Source organism: Rhopalosiphum padi, chromosome 1 (genome assembly GCF_020882245.1).
Source record: "Rhopalosiphum padi isolate XX-2018 chromosome 1, ASM2088224v1, whole genome shotgun sequence".
NCBI lineage: Eukaryota > Metazoa > Arthropoda > Insecta > Hemiptera > Aphididae > Rhopalosiphum > Rhopalosiphum padi.
The window spans coordinates 20,561,500-20,581,841 of NC_083597.1; the positions used below are offsets into that span (position 1 = coordinate 20,561,500).

The following is a 20,342-nucleotide window of genomic DNA, read 5'->3' on the forward strand; positions in this document are numbered from 1 at the left end:
GTAATATTAGAAACGATAAAGTATAGACACAAATATACAGTGGTACATTCACTTAAATAATATTATTAAATAATAAAAATATTTGATTTGTTATTCAACAATCTGACTGACTGACTGAGTTATAGAGTCAACAAAATTAAATATATATAAATATGTATAATAAATAATAATTATTCAAAAATTAATATCTATAAATTAATCAAATAAACATGTTTGTCAGTAGTCTACTCAGTAAAATGTGATGAAATCATTCTATAGTCCGAAGGTAACTAGGTACCAAGAAACGGAAGATTAAGATTAAAATTCCTCTGTCGTAGTCTGCAAGTTACATATTTTTGCCTACGAATAAAATTAGGTCCAAACATAATAAATTAACTCAATTATGTATTAATCGTGTAATTCAATAAATAGTTTTAAGCTATAGAAACAAATTTGACATAAATTTATTATTACTTGTGAGTTTTGACTTTTTGAGGAAGTAATCCTAATGTAGTTTCTGTTTTGTGTGGCAGTTATTCATAAAAAAGGTACTATAATATAGTATATACTATATATATAGTAATCACTATCGTAACCTATCATTTAATTAATAAATAATAAGCTATCACTTCCATAAACCATTATAGGTGGTCGGGATTGGGAGTTAATTGGATAAAAATTACTTAAAATAAAATGTCAAATCAATTAAAACGATACAGTTTTTAGTTTTAAGTTGATCCTAAGTTCTTTCTTAATTCTTAAGATTAATTGAAAAAATAATTTATTTATTGAATACTAATGTGGTTTTAAAAACAAACCATAATACTAATTAAAGAGTTAAAAAATAATCATTATATGTATCCATAAAATGAATAAAATATAAAAATCATTTGCGAAATATTATTGTATACTACTACGTCTTAATCTTTATGGTTCATATTTTTCTCAATTTCGCTATCTTTGAAGATAGATTTATAAATGTTCATAAAAAATTAATCAATTCGCTAACTGTATATACTTGTAATGAACTTTTTATGATGTTTAAGTTTTATACGACGTTCACTTTTTGGTATTTATAATAGTATGTACAATTAATTTCAAAATATTGATACATTATTTTAATTTTATGGATTATGTAACTGTTTGTATAACTAAAACGGAGACAATAAAGACAATAAATATTTATATTATTGAATCATGAGTAAATGTCGTAATATAATCGAACTTGTGTCTATTCTTATTATATTTTACTCGATTGTTATTATTATTTTTTTTTTCTTATTACTTCTGTGTAATCGTTTATAATAAATACTTTGCATGTATAGTATATTATATATTATCATTATATGTAATATGTATGTACCTATAATATATATTTTTATATTATATATACGAATATACTTAACGTCTCCGTAGATTGCAATCTGTACCTATATGTTAAATGTAAATTATTACTAAAACCAATAAAATTGTTATTGTGTAAGCGTAAAATATTTCAAAAAATAATAATTATTTAATTATTACAAGCACAAGCATTTTTAATAGCTACGATAAAATCAAATACTTTCACACAGACAAACACATATTATATAGGTAGTCAGAGATTATTTGCATTTACTTTAAATTGTGTGAATACGATTTCATAATAATACACTATTTTTTATGTTATTATAGGACTAGAATTTATATGCGATAAAAAATAAAAAAATATTTATGCATTTAATTTTTTCAAAAATATGCATTTATGCAATCAAATTATAAGTAAATCTATAGTTAATTTACCAATCAATAAGTAAAAGAGAAGCGATACTCAGACATCTTATACTTAATTATAAAATAAATTAAATAAAAACGGATGAAATAATTTTGGTTGGTTCTACTTTAAAATAAATCCATAATATAATTAAAACAATTTAATTTGTTATTCGTCAAGACAAAATTACTGATTTTATGAATTTTAAATTAGGAGTGTATTATGATACTAAACATTTAAGCTTTTACCTATTTTCGTGTACAGTTATAATATATAATATGAATAGATTTGAAAATGTTTATAGTATTCCTCATAAGATTTCCTTAACATACTGATCTAAAAAATACAAATTATTCTTTATACATTAAAGGTATTTAAAATTTTTTTAAATATGCGAAATAAAAAAATTGAACATATTTTACATAAATGTTAGACAATTCTACTGACTACATTTTTAAGATGACATCACAAAATAATCATATAAATTATAAATGCATATAAACCCTAGTCCTAATTATTAATTATTGATTTATTTGTACATTTTGTAAACATAGTTATCTATTTATCTCTGACTAAGTATCTTAAAAAGAAAACTATAGATACATTCTATTATTTCCATAAGCACCAACCTTAAAAGCGTGCGTTATTGTCCTTAGCGCAGTCCCAGGGAATATCTAAGAAATAAAATAGGAAATGTATTAAAAATGTATAACGGATAAATAATATTATATTTATTGTATACATAATTTAATTTAAATTGTTAGTAAGAGCCTAGACATTGTTTTTGAATTGTAATAAAAAAAATTAAAAAAATATTTACGGATAGTTCCTCGCTTCTATATGCAGTTAATGTCTGTTCATCTTGCAGTAGAACACAAAAATACGGTTCCCAGGTAATGAAGTTCAATTTTTTATCTTTAACAACATTTGCTGGCCGATGACCAATCTGAAGATCACGATCTGTAAAAATTAAAATATTATTATATTATTACAAATTTAATACAGTTATTAGTTCTTACAAAAATGTTAAATACAAATAACTCGATTTAATTTATAAACCTAAAATTTAGCCATCTAAGTAAATGTTGTGATTATGTGATGTATCGCCGTCAATGTATACAAAAAACGAAATTCGATACTTAATACATTTAATAGTAATTAGTTTCTGAACAACTATCAACATAACTATAAAATAATATAATTCGTAATCTCGTGCACATTCATTTTAATTTATATAATAATTTAAATAATTTAATATATTTTTGTTATTTATTAATATCTGATAACTTCTATTCGTTTGAAAAAAAAAAAAATTTATTTGTTTTGATTATATATCATAGGTACATAAAATACGTATAGATAGGAGATAGAAATATAAAATCATAAATACATTTTTTTTTAAATTTGTATTAATATTTGTAATTGTTTAGTTCAATTCATACGTATAAATTTTCATTAAAGTTTACGCACTAAAAATAATTTTATTCTCGAGTATACCACATTTGTTGTATATTCCACAATAAATATTATTTTTTTCGTATTATTTTACGTTCTGTGCAAACACTGCAAACAATAAGTAGGTATACCTACTATAGTAAATATTTTTCTTGAGTCAATATTTATTTTAAAATCAATTTATTAATTTGTATATGTAAAAACTGGCATTTTGTAGAATCGAATTTAAAATGAACGACGTTTTCATCGAAAACCATATTTATAAATTTATATATTATGTATCGCTGTTTTTCGGTACTTGGATGACAATCGTTCCAAAAACACATAAGGTAATTAAAACCCAAATTTAATTTTAAATACCTATAATGGCTATAATTTAATATTGTTCTTTTTATATAACCTATATAACCAGTATACTCAATAACGCAACTCATTGAATCACATTTTGTACATTTATTATATACACACCGGTCACACCGCACGGGATGTTTCTCGACCCAGCTATCAGAATATAATAAATAATAATTAATTAATTACTTAAACAATTATACAACATACAATATAAATAGTTATTTGTTTTGTGCATATAGTTCGTAGCGTGCACGATTTCATTATTATGGTGTTTAACCATCGTTGTCAACCAAATAGATTACGTAATGAAACCTTGGATGATGGAAGATACTGAGGTAAAAATAAATATATTATCACGTTCACGTAATTACTAATTAGTCTTAGATTATATGGCTGAAGAGACAATTATGTCTACATTGTATTTACAGTTTATATCGAATTTAGGGTGATGCGTTTCTTTTTTTCTTTTTAGTTTTATAAAATTTATATATTTATGTATTATTATGGTATACATAGTTTTTCGAGTATATTAATTTTTTTTCATATTTAACCGACAGAGTACACTAATTTAATAATTACATTTATATCTTATAGTATACTTATAATTTAATATGCAACATTGGAAATATTATGATTTATAACGATAGTGAATCTAGTTCCTGTAGAAGGAGCATTCCTTTTCCAAAATTCATTGACTTTAATAAATACGTTTATTAGTTTATATATAATATTTTTCTATCAGATTGATTATCGGTGATTAGTCGTTAAAGTATAAAAAGTCTAATAGTATTAATAAGTAATATTTAAATAGTATTAAACTATTAACTATATATTAACCAATAAATCAACGTTAATCGTGTATATATATTATATATATATAGGTAATAGTGTAATTATAGTAAAAACTTGTTAATACGTTCTTAAGACTAATGTAAAAATAACCGTATGTAAATATTATGTGGACATGGGGGGGGGGGGTAAATCAAGCGTCTCACCGTTCATTATTTTGTATTTATGTACGTAAAAAAAAAAATTAAAATTACTAGAAAGTTCCGCTTGCAGAATAATTTACCAAATGTTATACTGTGAGTAATAATATTCGAAACGTATAATAATATAATGTTATACTAGCTTGAGCTGTGGGGATAATAAAACTAATTATATCGTATTCCATACAACAGCCGTATATTATCCGTATCCTAATCCCACTCTATTAACGTTGGGTGGGATTCGAAAAATGATTTCAGAAAACCAAACAAGACGTGGCTTTCGAAAAGATAATACATTTGGATTTTTGGACATACAATGCAATATGCTTACTTAGTTGCTTGTTTCCGTTGGTCTGTAAACAAATAGAAGTCATTACGATGCCGCAGTTAGAAACGTCCACAAGTATTAATGAATATGATATCCACGAGTAATTATTGGAAAATTAATGGAGCTTATAATATTTGTCTATAATATGTTTACAGATACGTGGAGAATCGTAATCGTATTTGTATTAGTTGTAGGAAACCTAGTTCCGGCGTGCTTTTCGTTCAACTGTCCGGGTATTCAAAAAAAAGCCGGTTCCGCAATCAACCTACTCTTTCAAGTCTGTTGAAAATTGGATCAGAAAAATGTGCATTTTGTTTAGACTGTAATACTAATTTTATGTCTGTCGGTATAGGATATTTGCAAATTAGGAATATTGACTGTGGACCTTCAGTTTGCATGGTTTTGTTGGAGTCTCGAAGACGAATTTTTAAGGCTGAACAATGTCTTGCAACAGATGACGGTTTCATCTGAAATACCGACTGCGATGGCGGTAAAAGTTCGAGATAGAAATACCACGATTATGGAGAGAAATAATTATTATCACAGGTGTAAGTATATAGGTAATAAATAATGATATTTGATAAAACAGTTTACAATAACACTATAATACATAGCCATACGATGGCGCAGGGGGTAGGGGTACATGTTGGCTGTTATGCGTGGGCATATATTGATATTTTGTAATTAAAACCCTAAAAGTTAAGCCCAATAATCAGGAGACCGTAGTTTATATGTTGTCACTAATTAAAATATCCAAAGTATGTAATTAAAAGATTGATATAATGTAACATAAGCACAAAATTTGTGTGTAAAAACCAACGTTTATAATAGGAGCAGTACCATATACATATGGCCTAATATTGTTCGAAATTATTAATTTTATTTATTTAGTTACAATAAATGATTTAGTATTAAACGAATTTAATAATTTAAGTATAGGCAGAGTAGGTAATAAGCATCTGCTATTGTAGTTTTTTATAATATTATTGTTATTATTATAATTACTATTTACATAAATATTATACAATATAAAAAACTTATTAATTAATATTTATTATTATTTATTTATACATTTACACAAAATAATTGATTGTAATGTTACTTATCGTATTAAAAATTAGTGCCCTACTAAAGAAGGGGGCGCAAAAATACTATAAGCACTGCCTTACATTTAGGCCCGCGCACGCCTAATGTACATAACCCAGCCCATCTTATTTTCAAATATTTTTTAATAAAAATAACTATTTGTTCAATACACGAATACTCGGTAGACGATAATAATAAATTTTATAAATCACGATTTTTAAAAATGTATTTTACTCCAAAGTGTGAAATTAAAAGTATAGATTGCTCTGTTCAAAAATCAAATCCCAAGTCAACCTATACTAGCTTTCGCTTCAACGTCGCAAACCTATTAACAATATTAACAAAATATTATAATATTGTGTTATTATTGTTATGCTTGGCAGACGATATCTACATGGTGGAAGTTGCGTACGGGAAACTTATGCATGGCGTGACACTGGTCTGCAGCGTCTGCGAGGAACGCGTCCTGATAAACGCGTCGTGTTACATGTTCAACACGATATGCGGTCTGTTCGACACGATTTCGGCTTATAGGACTCGGGGGGCACCGCTTCTCTTAGCCATTGTGCACCTGTCGTGGGTGTTGAACTGTGCTAGCAGAATAGCCCTGATGTGTTTCGCAGCGTCTTCGGTCGTTGACCAGGTATACTTTTGCAGTAGGCTATATATATATATGTGTTTAATCGTTTAATCTCTTGTATATATATGTACAGATAGTATGTTGATACATTAATATCCATACATTATATATGAATGTCTTTTCATGGAGTTTGCCCGTAAGATTAACCTTATTTTATATGTACAACAATATTATGTATTTAACGTTCGATGGAAATTTCAAATTAGTATAGCTTTTAGGATATAAGTAAATTAATTATTATTGAATATAAATCGCAGACCTCATACAATATTATATACCAAAATATTAAATGACACACAAAAACTACATTTTTCAATGTTAGTCTGTGTAACAGACTAACAGGTATTAGTTAAATTGGGCGTTAAATAATATAATAATAAAAAAAACATAAATTATTTTTATCTAAGTACAAAATAACTGTTTTGTTATTATAAAATTGAGTACATAGGAACACCAAAGAAAATAGATTCCATAACAGACAATAATATTTTAACATTTCGTTATTGCTAAGGTGTAAGAAATAGTTTGTAGTGTTTTATTATTGTGTGTGTGATGTATAATTTAGTAACTATCTTTCCAACTTCTTCTAAATTCTAATAAGACTAAGGTATAAAAATATAATAAGTGTACCTCATATGACTAAAAATAAATAAAATAAAATGTTGTATTCTACCTTATTGAAAAGTTTGGCAAACTGGCTATAGGTTAAAAGTTACTGGACCTGACTAAATACATATATTATATTTGTGTTTGAGAGTGTTGTGTATATCATTCAGTGTGCGCGTTTTTGACCTACAGCACGTATCAATGAATAACCCGTATAAAGCGAATTTATGTTAATATTATAATTTTGTGTTGTAGGACGACCGTCTACATGACTTGGCTCAGATCGCAAGAGAAACGTTAGGCGTAAACGGTGAGTGTTGGGAGGTATGTAATACGATTATATACTATATAATATACAATATACATATTTCCAATTTATTGCGTACACATCAATCTCTGTAAATGTTCACGCGACAAATTTTTTTGGCTGTAATCCATAAGCACAAGATATGACCCAAATGCAACCCAAAAGCACAAAAATAAATATTTCATAAGCGTAACAAAAAAAAAATACCTTTTTAACAACCCTTGTCAAAATATTTTTTTCAAAATTGAAGTGTATTCTGTAAAAGTTACACCTGTCAACTTTGTCGACTTTTGGGCCCTTTTTCTCTGCTAGGGCAGAGTTTAGTAAATAATACATTATCCACTTTAATAGGCGTACCGATTATTTCAGATGAAACGATTGTCCCGGCGTTTGAGGCATAGCAAAGTGAAATTCGACGTCTGTGGTATGGTGACGGTAGACAAGACGCTTCTATCGTCGGTAAGACAAATTATGAACAAAACAATGTATAAATAAAAAAAAAATACAATTCTGCGGTTGACTAAATGCCATAAAAGGCCATTTAAAATTCATTTGTTTTCAAAATACGGTTTGTTTCCAGGCAGTGATCAGCGTGATTTCGTATTTGGTGATTGTATTGCAGTACAACTACAGTTAAACCAAATCCCTGCAGCGAATCGGTGTAATTTAAATAATAGCGTAGATCCGCGGCCACAACATGTATATGATATTATACGTATAATATTACATTATAGATGTCTCCTAATTACATTTCTACTATACAATCAAGTTCATCGTTATCGTAATATTGTTTAAACACAAACTTGATTTAAAACACCCCTGCCATGACTTGCACAGGTGCACGCTGAACCACAAACACTAATGGTCTATGGACAAACGGCGGTTAGATATTAATACATTATATTAAAATTTATAATATATTGCTGTGTACGACAATAATTGTTATTTTATTAACTATTCATGTGTACAAGGTATAATATAATACAATCGGATAGTATACTATACTGTAACTCAGAACTGTACATGCAACACAAATAAAAGATTTCTTTCAGAGATAGTGTTTTTTGTTGTTGTTGTTGTTGTTGTTGCCATTGTTAAGTAAAATATTATCAGAATAAACCTCTTTTTTTCTTTTACAAAAAAAAGGTTGTCATTATACCACTTTGGTATGTAGCATAATATATTATATAATAATGCATGAATAGCACCTTAATTTTTCACCATGACACACTGTACCGTCACCAGGTGTATATAAAATAGGGTTTCGTCTACTTAATAAAAATATACAATTGCAATATATTATAATTTCGTTCAAAATTTAGTGTTTACAATAAAATTTATTAAACACCATACAGTTCACATTTAAATAAACAAATAAAAAAGTTTAGGAGTTTCAGAATTGTGTATAGGTACTGTATAGAATTGCATCATTCATCGTAAACTCACATGTCTAGTGTAGTGTCTACATACAATACTGCAGCTATACAAAAAAATGAGTAAGAAATTTTCATTTCTTAAGTATACAACTTTTCTCTGAAAATATGAAATTTATTTGAAAGCATTGTTATGGTTTTACATTTGCCACATTGCAGTGCAGTAATACACCTGGACATAACGAATAACAATAATTCAATGTACACACGACGGTTTTGATGACTTTTATTTACGGATAAATACATACAGACTTATTGTAGTTGTTGGAAGCATAATAAGTTTAGTATATTTGCTACTATTTACAATTTTTTTGAAAAAAGTTGATAAAAGCCACTTTTTAACATTAATGTTTTTGAATGGTAAAAAAAAATTGTATTTATTAGGTACATATACGGAATATATAACATCGTAAAATGTCTCTTCTTCTCAATCATATATTTTTATGTTTTTAGAGTATAGGTAATTTTAAACATGAAATTAACAACACGACTGTTGTTTAGTTGTTTTTTATAAATTATAAATATAAAAATATATAATGATCGTATATACCTAGTTATGTAAATGTATTAATATTTGTCAATTTTTCATTAATGTTTTTTCACTTTTTGTGTAATTCTACACAAATATTAATTATTTTGTTTTAATTTTTTTTTATTGTGGCTTAAGAAAATTAAATTACTTGTATGTCATCGATAGTTATATATTTACTTCAAGTAGTTTAAGGTCTCTCAGACCCCCTCCTCCCTTCACACGGTTTACCCACTCGGTCGTATTGTGGTAAATGGTATAAAGATTCAATACTGGTCCATTATATTATTATCTTATTAGTTCGTGATATATCGTTCATATTTTAATACATACTTACTACTTAGATGAGTTAGACAATGGCGCACAATGTACATTGACACATCATGTCACATAATATTATACAATCGTACAATGAATAGATAACGAATATTACGAATATGACCGTAGCGAAGGACTGTACTAAAATAGAAAGATATACAGCCATACAGGTAGGACAAAATAAATGCTGGCGAAGGCTATGCTACAAATGCATAATATAATGTAATATAATAATATAATATTTTTTAGAATGACCTACGACCTACGATTAATTAAAAGTTATCAGCGCGGCCGTACTCCTATCATTTTTGCCTATTCGCGTTGCGTTATTGTGAGTTATTAGACATGTCCAGAATATGACCAAGTCTATAAAAATATATTATATTAATTATGTAGCTAAGGGGGTATAAAGTCGGCTATTGTAAAATTAGAGAGTAATTACGGCTTTAACCTCGGGTTTACACGCACTGCATTATATTATTATCACAACAAAGAAATCGAACCGAATTATTTTTTACACGATTAATTGGTCCCGGTGATACGTACTCGTAATATTTATCGCGCGCCTAAAATCTTACTACAGAACATATACCATGTATAAAATACAGACACAATGTTATATAGTTCCATGTCACTGCCTATTGAGTATGTGTTATGCACTAAGCTCCTCCTAACCATGACCTACACATTTCAATTCCACCATAAGATATCGATAATGATTTATTGTGAAATTGATATTACTCTTACTATTGTTAATCGACAAATAATTTAATTACGATAACAGCTCTAAAAGCTTGTATAGTCTTTTATAGTTCATTGACGTAATGTATTAACATATTTGTTTCCCATATTATAAAAGAACAACAATTCTTCTTTTTCCAAACGAATAGCGGTTAGGTATTGCGGGCTAAGTAATACGTTTAAAAAGCGTCCACTACTTGTTGTCACATCATGTAGTATTCGCATAACATAAATTATATTTAATATATTACAACGAAAACATTTATTTTAAGCGTATATTTTTAATTAATTGTAACAATTAACTATAATTATATTGAACGTCTACGTAATATTATATCATGATATATTATGATGTAGGTATTAGAATGATAAATAAAATATTATATGTACAATTTAGTTTAGTTTATTATCATTTTAGTTTCATATACACACTATGTAGGTATTCATAATTTAGTATTCAATATTATTATTAACAACATAAAATGTTTAGGTCAATAAGTTTCATTTGACCTATTAAAGTCCATGGATTAGATTACAGTATTGTGTACATAATAATAATATATGATAACTTTTAAATCACTCATCGGAAAATCGTATACATAATATACCACTTTACCAATGTAAAAAATATGAATGCCGTTTTTACTAACAATAATACAGTAAACAGTTGTTAGTTGTATAGAAAATTAATAAAACAAGTCGAAAGTTTATTGATACAAAAAATTCATTTTTTGTATTAATAAAGTATAATAACTATTGTTAGGCCTTTAGTCTAACAACAACAGGCAATCACAATATTATGATTAGTGTCTATATACCCATATTATACACATATCTCACAGTCAAACCTATAGGTACCTGTATCATATAATATTACATTCAAAATAAATATTTTATTTCAGTTTAGAATAACGAACATGAAAGTCGATTCATACATCATATTTAAGAGTTTTTCCGTGCCCTATTATTATTCAATACCGTTTGGATGGATGCCTATCCATATACCAAAGAACGACAGTGAAATGGTATTTCTTATTTTGATTTATTTAATCTGATTTTATTAAAATATACATAAATAGTATTTTCGATTCGGTAGAATTTAGTCATTACTTTAATTATTATTTTTTATACATATACTGTAAGTCTGTAACCACTAATACGATTTATTAAACTCTTCTATATCATTTTATTTAGATTATTAACAAGAGTTTGTGGAGTATACCTGGATTAATTTTTTCGTTGTGTTACATTATATTACTTATAGTTTCTGGAAGTACTACACGAGAATTAAGGAACGCAATCAAGTACCAAGGAAACAGAACTTTGAGCAATGTAAATAAATAAGTTATAATAATATAGTAAATTTCATAGTTTTAAAAAAATTAAAAATTTTAGCAGTTATATTATCTATTGTTTTTAAATGGAAGTATATCTGATACAATTTACCTCTATGTGGTAGCGATAGCACATAAAAACAAATAATGCAGTTTTAATTTCAAGAACTTTTATATTAATTTCCCTAAAAATATTAATTTTTATATAAAGTATTTTATGCATTTTAAATTTTAGTTAACGATTCATGATCGTATACAGATAGTAGTTGGACCGATGTTCATAATATCTTTGTGGTTGAATCAAACAATTATCATAATTATATACATATTGATGCCATTTCATTTAAAAGGTCTAAGAAAAGTTTTCGAGCTCTTTAACACATTTTTCAAATGCCATGGCTCGATTATAGGTTGGTTTAAATGTTAATTTTGATATAGTTTATAAACTTAGCATGTATATTATACTTCGTCAATTTATACCACGATTTTTAGGAGACAAAAACACTATTAACATGATTGCACGCAACACTAACATTGAATCCATTATGATGATCATAATGAACACAGTCCTGTCGATCGTATCAGTTACGACGAGTTTCAATAGGATAAGACTGTCGTTTGCTTGGAAACTGTTTATCATGATCGTGGGTATCTAAAATATACTGACCAGTGTTTCTTAACCTAGAGATGTGGATCAAGATCCAAATTTGAGTTGCGATCCACATCTCAATATAAGAATAATAAATATAACTAGAACTAGAACCTATACAGTATTACAATATTAGTATATTACAATACAACTAGACTTTATTTTTATTTTTTTTATTGGTTATCTTGCAGAAGAAATTTCTAATACTCTGGTAGTATTATAGCTATGTCACTTTATTACAATTTATAAGGTTAGGAAACACTGGTATAGGCTATAACTAAAATTAAAGCTATCATTTTTTCTACTAAAATTGTATACTAATAGTTTTTCCATGTACCTACCTGTATGTTTTATATCAATATTATTATATACAAATAGGCATTGCAATTTTTAACTATAATACAATACACATTCTGCAGTGTTCAATTTTTATTTTCTACATTTATGGCTGTTTATTTTCAATGTTTTTATTTAGGACAACGTTATCCACAAACTTGAAGCGCTTTCACTGTGTATCCAATTTTGGTGTATGTGTTCAATGTTAGCAAAATGTTTTAAGTGTCTCAACGTATCCTTGGACAGGCTTCGTGTCCGAAAAAACCAGGGTGAGCATAAAATCGTAAAAGTATTTTAGATTTCAATTTGTATCAATTTGGAGAGGATTTCAGTGACAATACGCCCACCGGGTTTATTTACGATGTCAGACCGGTTGACGCTGCCGACCAACATGGTAATGCACCTCCGGAAGTTGAACCGAGCGCACACTGACCTCTGTTTCATTCTCGATCGCATAAACGACGTTTATCAGGTATCGGTAGTATTATTGCAACATAAAAACTGAATTACTAATGCAAAAATACTATTGTGATTATAATATAATACATATTATGTTATTCAATATAATACAACATGTTGTGTATTATATAATATGCCATTCTGCCCGTTCTTCTAGTTTGTTTTTATATGCACAAGGTGCTGATCCTTTTGAGCATCATCACTTGTATACTGAACATGCTGCCCCATTTATTCGTCTTAGGCATCATCATGGCATATTCAAATTTTAGAATTACACCACAAATATCCATGGTTATATGGCCGCTGCATTACATGATAAGAGTATATATTTTATGCAAAGCCGCTTCACTTGCGTCCAACGAAGTAAGCACACATTATAATTCATGTTCTATAATTTTATTTATCGAAACTAAGATATATACTTAAATTATGCGGACTTTGTAAATGGTGTTGGTTTTGTTACATCTATTCACTATTGTACATATCAGGCCAGACGAACGAAAACTATTCTCAATACTGCATTTGACAAACGTTTGACCGATGACGAAAAAAAAGGAGTTGAGTATTTATATAATTAATATTATTAATTGTAGTATAATAAAAATAAACCAGAATGAATAGGAATGCATTTTAGAATTTTAAAATAATTATCTCGCATCGTTTCATTTTAATATTTATACAACGAGATTAACCTAAAAAATATTATGTCTTGTTAAGTTATTTAAGTAGACAATCAATATGCATATTATGTTTTACATAAAATTATTTCTTGATGAAAATTATGCGAAACACATATAAGCGATAAAAAAGAAAACTAGTTCATCCTACATTGAAATCTACTATGTTACAACTATTAGTGACTATTAAGTATACCTAACCGCGACCCACCATAAGAATAATAATTTATTTTTAATACTATCGAGATAAATTATAGGTATAAACACTATAAACAACATAAATTATTATACCACGAAATTAAATACATATAAGACACAAAAAAGTTCAGATAAAACATATATAGAATGTACCTCATGGCTCATTCTAACAAAGAACAAAATAAATGTCTTATGACTAGCCGCAAAGGTGTTTACAAATTTACACCATAGGAGTTCTATGAAAACATATTTTGATAGCTCTGTTTAGCTTCTTTTACAACTTCTTTGTTATTATTATAGTGTTTAATTATTACTATATAATATATATAAATTATAAGGTAATAACTATAGTAAATTCAAAACAATACTTTAATTTTAGAAATGAGTAGCTAATAATAAATTAAACAAGTGCCTGTACAGGCTGCACGTGTAAATCGTGTAAATATCAATATACAATAGTACTCACTATAAAAATAATATAATATCTAGGTTAAAATTTCATGATTTATTCTTCACTATTTATTAATTGTACACTTACATAATATACAGGAATACAAGATGATTATTTTAATTTTAATTTAATGTTTATAATTGGTTGTTTTATAAAAAAATTCTGACGTTAATCTGATTTTGGTTTTTTTTCAGTCATTATTTATTATGAAATCATATAAATTGTTCTTTACAACAATTTGATATTGATTTTTTTTTTACTTTTCATATATACATAAAAATTAAAAATATAACAAATCATTATATATTACTTATTCCAACGGTTATCAATTATCGAATGAATAAACTATGGTTTGTACGTTATAATAACATTTCTAATTTAGATGAATAAAGTAGATCGAGTGGTAGCGTGACCACAGAAATACACCACTACGTAGGCCAGTAAGAGAAGATGCCGCGGGGACCGTTACAATTTTTTTGGCTTTCTTGCGCATAGCTATTCGATACCCTGCCATAGTGGAACAGATTTCGTTGGGATGGTGTCACGTGGGGATGTGCAAAATGGGTGCGTTCTCTCGATGGACAGTATGATCGGAACTTTACGATGGTCAAATGCTTATTTGGTAGGCACATGACATAGTCTACTATATAGTGTATAGTAATAATAATTCAATGACAACATGAGACTATGCCACTATGGGCATAAATAAAAAAATATACATAAATTATATAAACGTATAATCTATGATATTATGGTTAAGCAAATAACGTGTTGCGCAGACTTGAACCAAATCTGAATTTTTGTGATCATACCATGTTGTTTATATCAATATACTATAGTATTATACAAACTATAATATAGTGTAACTGCTGCGTTGCTGTTATGATTTGCGTGATTTCAGATTTACTTTACAATCATTGGAACGTAAAAGTCGTAAACGTTATACGTCTAAAATATTGTTTTTCTAATAAATATTTTTCTGTTTTTGAAACACGATTTTAGAAAATGTCGTATCGAGAGGAACAATTATTAAAATGTGCAATATTTTCATAAAATATAAAAATAATTACAATTTTAATTTAAAATTAATTTTTGTAATACTATTTTGAATCATGTACTATTATTAATATCCATTAAGTATTTATAAGTCCGTGCAACCTTACAGATTAGGCACTACAGCATAAAGTAAAACTCGTGGAAATAGAGAAATTGAATATACCTAATAATATTATGACTATTTAATAAATAATAGGTTGTTAGGTGTATACTTTATACATTGAGTATACATAATACATGCATAACGGTATCGCAGTTATCAGTAATAACTAAAAATGCAATTGATATATTTCGTAGACTACTACCTACAAAAATATAAACCTAATATTCATAATTGATTATTAACTGTTATAATAAGCAGAAACCACTAATCACTAATCATACGCGCGATTTTGCGTCTAGACTTAATACACGTGTCTATATAAAAAAAAAAAATCGGACAAACAAATTGACTTGTTTATAATTAATTAACATCTTTCTTTAAACTAAAAAAATGTTCGACTAAATTTATAATATATATTTACAAATAATACAGTAATATTATTATATTACCGCGATAATGGGAATTTTTAATATTAGCGCAAATTCTAATTAATCCAAATTTTAATTTTTTTTTGGACATACAGTGTAAGATGTTTAAATTATAAAGAAAACATTTTTTTGAACAATAATTTTCTGAGATAATGAGTATTTACTGTTAAAATAAACACTGTATATGTATTTTAGATATACAATATTATTATAAAATTTATAATAATATTACAGTTTTTTAACAACCAACAGCAGTGAGAATATCTTTTGTAATATTTTGTCATCAAAAACTACTATATTGTCAATACTTTATATAATATGATATTATTAACCTTTGTATTATTATGTTTTTGCTTTTATTTCATCACAATACATAAAAAAAATCTACATTCAATCGTCTCGAATATCAATAATAGCATCAATCGTTTTTTTAAAACTAAAAACGAATTACGAGTAAAACGTTCGTAAAACCGAATGCTCCCAATGAACTCGAAATTAGATTAGATGACCTTCTAATTTAATAATTACAAACTTAATTTTTCTTTTCGAAACAATAATAATACATTTCCGGTTTTAAACGCGCCTTTGTGTAATTGTTTGTTAAATACTTTAATGTGTATACATAATAATAATATGAATTAATAATTCCCTATTATACTTTAGATCTTATAATATCTTATTTTGAATGATCGAACAGTATAAAATCAGAAATATATTAAAGATGACAAGAAAAATATTAAAACTTCTAATTTATTATGTTTTTATAGTTTTGTGTTGTATCGATGCTAATGATAATCAAATACACTTAAAACCCGACGACAAAATAAAACGAACTTTTATTATAACATCAAAGCCGTTGTTATTTCAACCATATTATTATAATTAATATTATTGTTGGCACGATCTAATTTTAAATGTTGTGTTTTTTATTTCAGATAAAACGTTTCTTGGAAAGGATTGATAATAAGAAAATAAGATTTTCTTTATATGGCCTGAGTTATTTGGATGACGAATATTTCTTATCAGTGAGTCTTTCTTTTTACAAGCTAGAAAAAAAACGTTATCTTTTTCTACAAATATAACAAACCGATATTAATAATTATCAAAGTTACTCGGATGAGTAAGGTTCTATTGTTTCTGGGTAGCAAAAGGAAAGTAGTGACCTCGACGTCATTGGTCCATATGATAAAATATAAAAAGGTTCTATTATTAAAGGGTTTTGATGCCAACCAATTTTAAGAAATTCAATATTTTTAAAATGTCCTTAGTACGTGTCGGGTAAACGTGTGCTTAATAAGTTATCATAATTATATGTATCTGTAGTGTTAAAGAAATAGTGAATCGCTATTTCAATAAGACAATAATGCACTAAACAAATATTAATTCATCTGTTTTTTAATTTTGGAACTTTACAAAACTCATATACCCAGATTAATATTTAAAATAGTCAAATACGTTTAGAAATTTTGATTTTAAATAAGAAAATAGAATCGTCAAGGTCAATAACTAATTACAATTAATATAATATCATAAATTTATGTTATACCCAATACGGCAAAAGAAGTATAATTAAAATACATAACTATGCTGTGATAATGTATAATCAAGTATATCAGTCAGTTATAACTTATACCAAAATTATGTCAGTGTATAGTGACATTTTTATGAAATGCATTTTCATCTTTTTTTTACAGAGTGTAATGGCAGTGGGAGGATACCTAGTGATCATCATTCAATCGTACATGACGGTCATCGAAGAACAATATCCAATTTATGATCGCCCGACCGCAGACAAATTTGACGAATGATCCAACGAGTGCAACTCTACATTATATTTATTTATTTCACAATTTATAATTTTCTTATACGACTCACGTAGTATATATACTATATAGCACACAGTACAGTCAATATTACACAACGATACTATATTGTAAATTGTTCGATATTGCTACTAATCTTTATTTGCACGATAAATGAAAGTTGGGATTTTATAAAAGCTACGTTAATTTGATTGAATATATCGATTTTTTAAATTATTATTTTTTAGACTTGACAATGTATACATTGGAATGGGGTTAGATTAATTTAATCGATATCAAAAAGTTTTCTTATGTGTATATGTATACATACTACGAATAACAAATTATATTATTGAAAAATGTTATGCATAAAATAAAAACAAATAATAATAATAAAATAATAGTATTCTTTGTTGTACGCCTTATGGCTCGCGCGTATACAATTCAACGTACACGGACGCATACAAAGTCACATGGACAGCAGGCTCGTTATGATGCAGTCGTTGCGTGCGCATGATTTTTTAATCCCCGCAGATGGTCGAAATTCAAGACAAGCCAAGGTAGGTGATATTTTACCATTAAAATATTATATTCTGATTGCACTGACAAACTGTACCATATTTGAATAACGACTTTTTTTAAAAAGACTGATTCATTTCTAAATTGTTCGTTATAGGCAATTTTAATAAATTTAACGCGAAAATAGCGTGTTAATCAAAATTACGAGGAAATTTGATTCTTTGATAATTTACCGGCATGTCTGCAGTGCTATTTAATGCAGTGTATTCCTGTTACATGGGACATTTTGAAAAATAATTCTTTATGGCTTGTAATTTGTATTATTAGGTTTTTGTTTTCAGTTTAAACGCTACACGCTAAACGGGTTGTTAGCATTAGCGTCGTGCGTGTTTATGTACAGAGACTGGGCCACTTCCGAATCGTCGACTACGGAAATTGCGTTCCGAATTATACCGCAATACGTGCAAATATTGATAACTTTGTTGGTCGGTACAACACGAACAATTGTAATTCAGTGCCATATTTCCGGTGACTGTAAGACCCATTAAAGTACTTCTTCCGGTCGTCATCAAACAATCTATTTATACTCTCTACTAAACGACGTTACAGGCCGAACGTTGTCCGGTTGGTCTTATTGGGCGGTAACATCTATGTGTTTGTTCAGTAGCAACTGGTTACGTCGGTCGCATCGCGATCGTGGTGCAGTAAACCCGGAAGATATATTCCAGGTAGGATCATAAAAATAATATAACAGGTGTTGGCCGGGGGAGGCGTTTTTTGATAATTCTATTAGTTATTAATTATTATGCTGTATCGTCAAATAAATATAATTTTATTAAACCAAACCAGTGAATAAATTGTAAAACTATCCTCACGCGCGCACTTCAATGCAAAGTTATTCAAATTCAATTTTAATAGCGCACTGTAATAAAAAAAAAATACATCTTAACCAAACATTTCCTTGAGAACCACAAAAAAAATATTCAATTTGCGGAGGTATTAGTGCATAAATTAATAGTTGTTGTCTAAAAAAATTGTATATAATATACATAGGTAAACGTAATTTCTTTGAATGTGTATACAAGTTAGTTTGATTTTATCGACGCATTCGAAGTACCCTCGGTTTTCATTTAAAATATTTGAATTAATTTAAAAACATTAAGCTGATATAGCATTTAGATTTTGCATATACCTACATTATATTTTATACCATTGCTCATTCCAGATCAATTTTGTATTTATATTATATAACATGAAATACATATTAAAGGCTATGTGCACCAACTACCGTCAAGTATCTACTTACTACTTATATTTTGTATCAGTCACTATCAGGTATACTTAGTGCATAAAACAATACACGTTTTATGTACATATGTTTGAACAGATTTTCTTGTGTTTCATTCCATTACTTTCGGAAATTAATTTTTGCCGGATGTGTGCCGAATTCAAAAAATGCCATCACAACCTAAACAAATTGGTGGCGGATGGATGCAGCTCTACAACGAGTACGTATTATGTGTATTTATACTACATAAACAATGTACAAATAACAACAAATAATACTGTAGACTTGGGTGTGATTTAATTTTGTATCGGTACCTACGTATTTTCGAATCCAAAATGAAACAGTTTTATCAGTATTATTACGCATAGGTACGTATATAAAATTGACGTTGATAAAACGAAATGATATTACTCGTATATGATATTGTCATTGGTAGCCATTATATAAATATTCTCATATCGACTATAGTGGACACCAACCAATATTTGAACGAAGGACGTTTCTGTACAATGGTCGGAGTGTATCCC

General features: G+C 27.6%; 3 protein-coding genes across 6 annotated transcripts in view; 2 read left to right on the forward strand and 1 right to left on the reverse strand.

Annotated features, from left to right (window-relative positions):
* LOC132917692 (ras GTPase-activating protein raskol-like) overlaps positions 1-20,342 on the reverse strand; it is a 130,055-nt gene that overhangs the window by 68,476 nt on the left and 41,237 nt on the right. For 2 of the 3 annotated variants that reach the window (XM_060978548.1, XM_060978544.1), the window contains exons 2-3: positions 2,553-2,692; positions 2,362-2,406 (exon numbers count right to left, since the gene is read on the reverse strand). In XM_060978548.1, the coding sequence (XP_060834531.1) occupies positions 2,362-2,406; positions 2,553-2,692 (185 nt within the window). The remainder of the gene's footprint in view (positions 1-2,361; positions 2,407-2,552; positions 2,693-20,342) is intronic. The other variant, XM_060978545.1, reaches the window with a different exon arrangement.
* Positions 6,341-8,370, forward strand: LOC132917699 (uncharacterized). Its single transcript, XM_060978563.1, has 4 exons — positions 6,341-6,584; positions 7,443-7,511; positions 7,864-7,953; positions 8,075-8,370. The coding sequence occupies exons 1-4, from the start codon at positions 6,363-6,365 to the stop codon at positions 8,129-8,131; spliced, it is 438 nt and encodes a 145-aa protein (XP_060834546.1). The 5' UTR covers positions 6,341-6,362; the 3' UTR covers positions 8,132-8,370.
* Positions 11,149-18,386, forward strand: LOC132917696 (uncharacterized). 2 transcript variants are annotated; one of them, XM_060978559.1, is made up of 10 exons: positions 11,149-11,540; positions 11,710-11,847; positions 12,085-12,259; positions 12,342-12,493; positions 12,974-13,103; positions 13,167-13,306; positions 13,471-13,656; positions 13,782-13,850; positions 17,142-17,231; positions 17,901-18,386. In XM_060978559.1, the coding sequence occupies exons 1-10, from the start codon at positions 11,433-11,435 to the stop codon at positions 18,012-18,014; spliced, it is 1,302 nt and encodes a 433-aa protein (XP_060834542.1). In that variant the 5' UTR covers positions 11,149-11,432; the 3' UTR covers positions 18,015-18,386. The 2 variants fall into 2 exon arrangements, with proteins under 2 accessions (XP_060834542.1, XP_060834543.1); XM_060978560.1 differs by lacking the exon at positions 13,782-13,850.

Coding starts and splice junctions, on each gene's coding strand:
- LOC132917699 (XM_060978563.1), top strand. CDS start 6,363: ATGCATGGCGTGACACTGGTCTGCAGCGTCTGCGAGGAACGCGTCCTG. Junction 6,585..7,442: donor CGTCTTCGGTCGTTGACCAG/GTATACTTTTGC, acceptor TTTGTGTTGTAG/GACGACCGTCTACATGACTT. Junction 7,512..7,863: donor TAAACGGTGAGTGTTGGGAG/GTATGTAATACG, acceptor CGATTATTTCAG/ATGAAACGATTGTCCCGGCG.
- LOC132917696 (XM_060978559.1), top strand. CDS start 11,433: ATGAAAGTCGATTCATACATCATATTTAAGAGTTTTTCCGTGCCCTAT. Junction 12,260..12,341: donor ATGCCATGGCTCGATTATAG/GTTGGTTTAAAT, acceptor CACGATTTTTAG/GAGACAAAAACACTATTAAC. Junction 13,851..17,141: donor CCGATGACGAAAAAAAAGGA/GTTGAGTATTTA, acceptor TTTTTATTTCAG/ATAAAACGTTTCTTGGAAAG.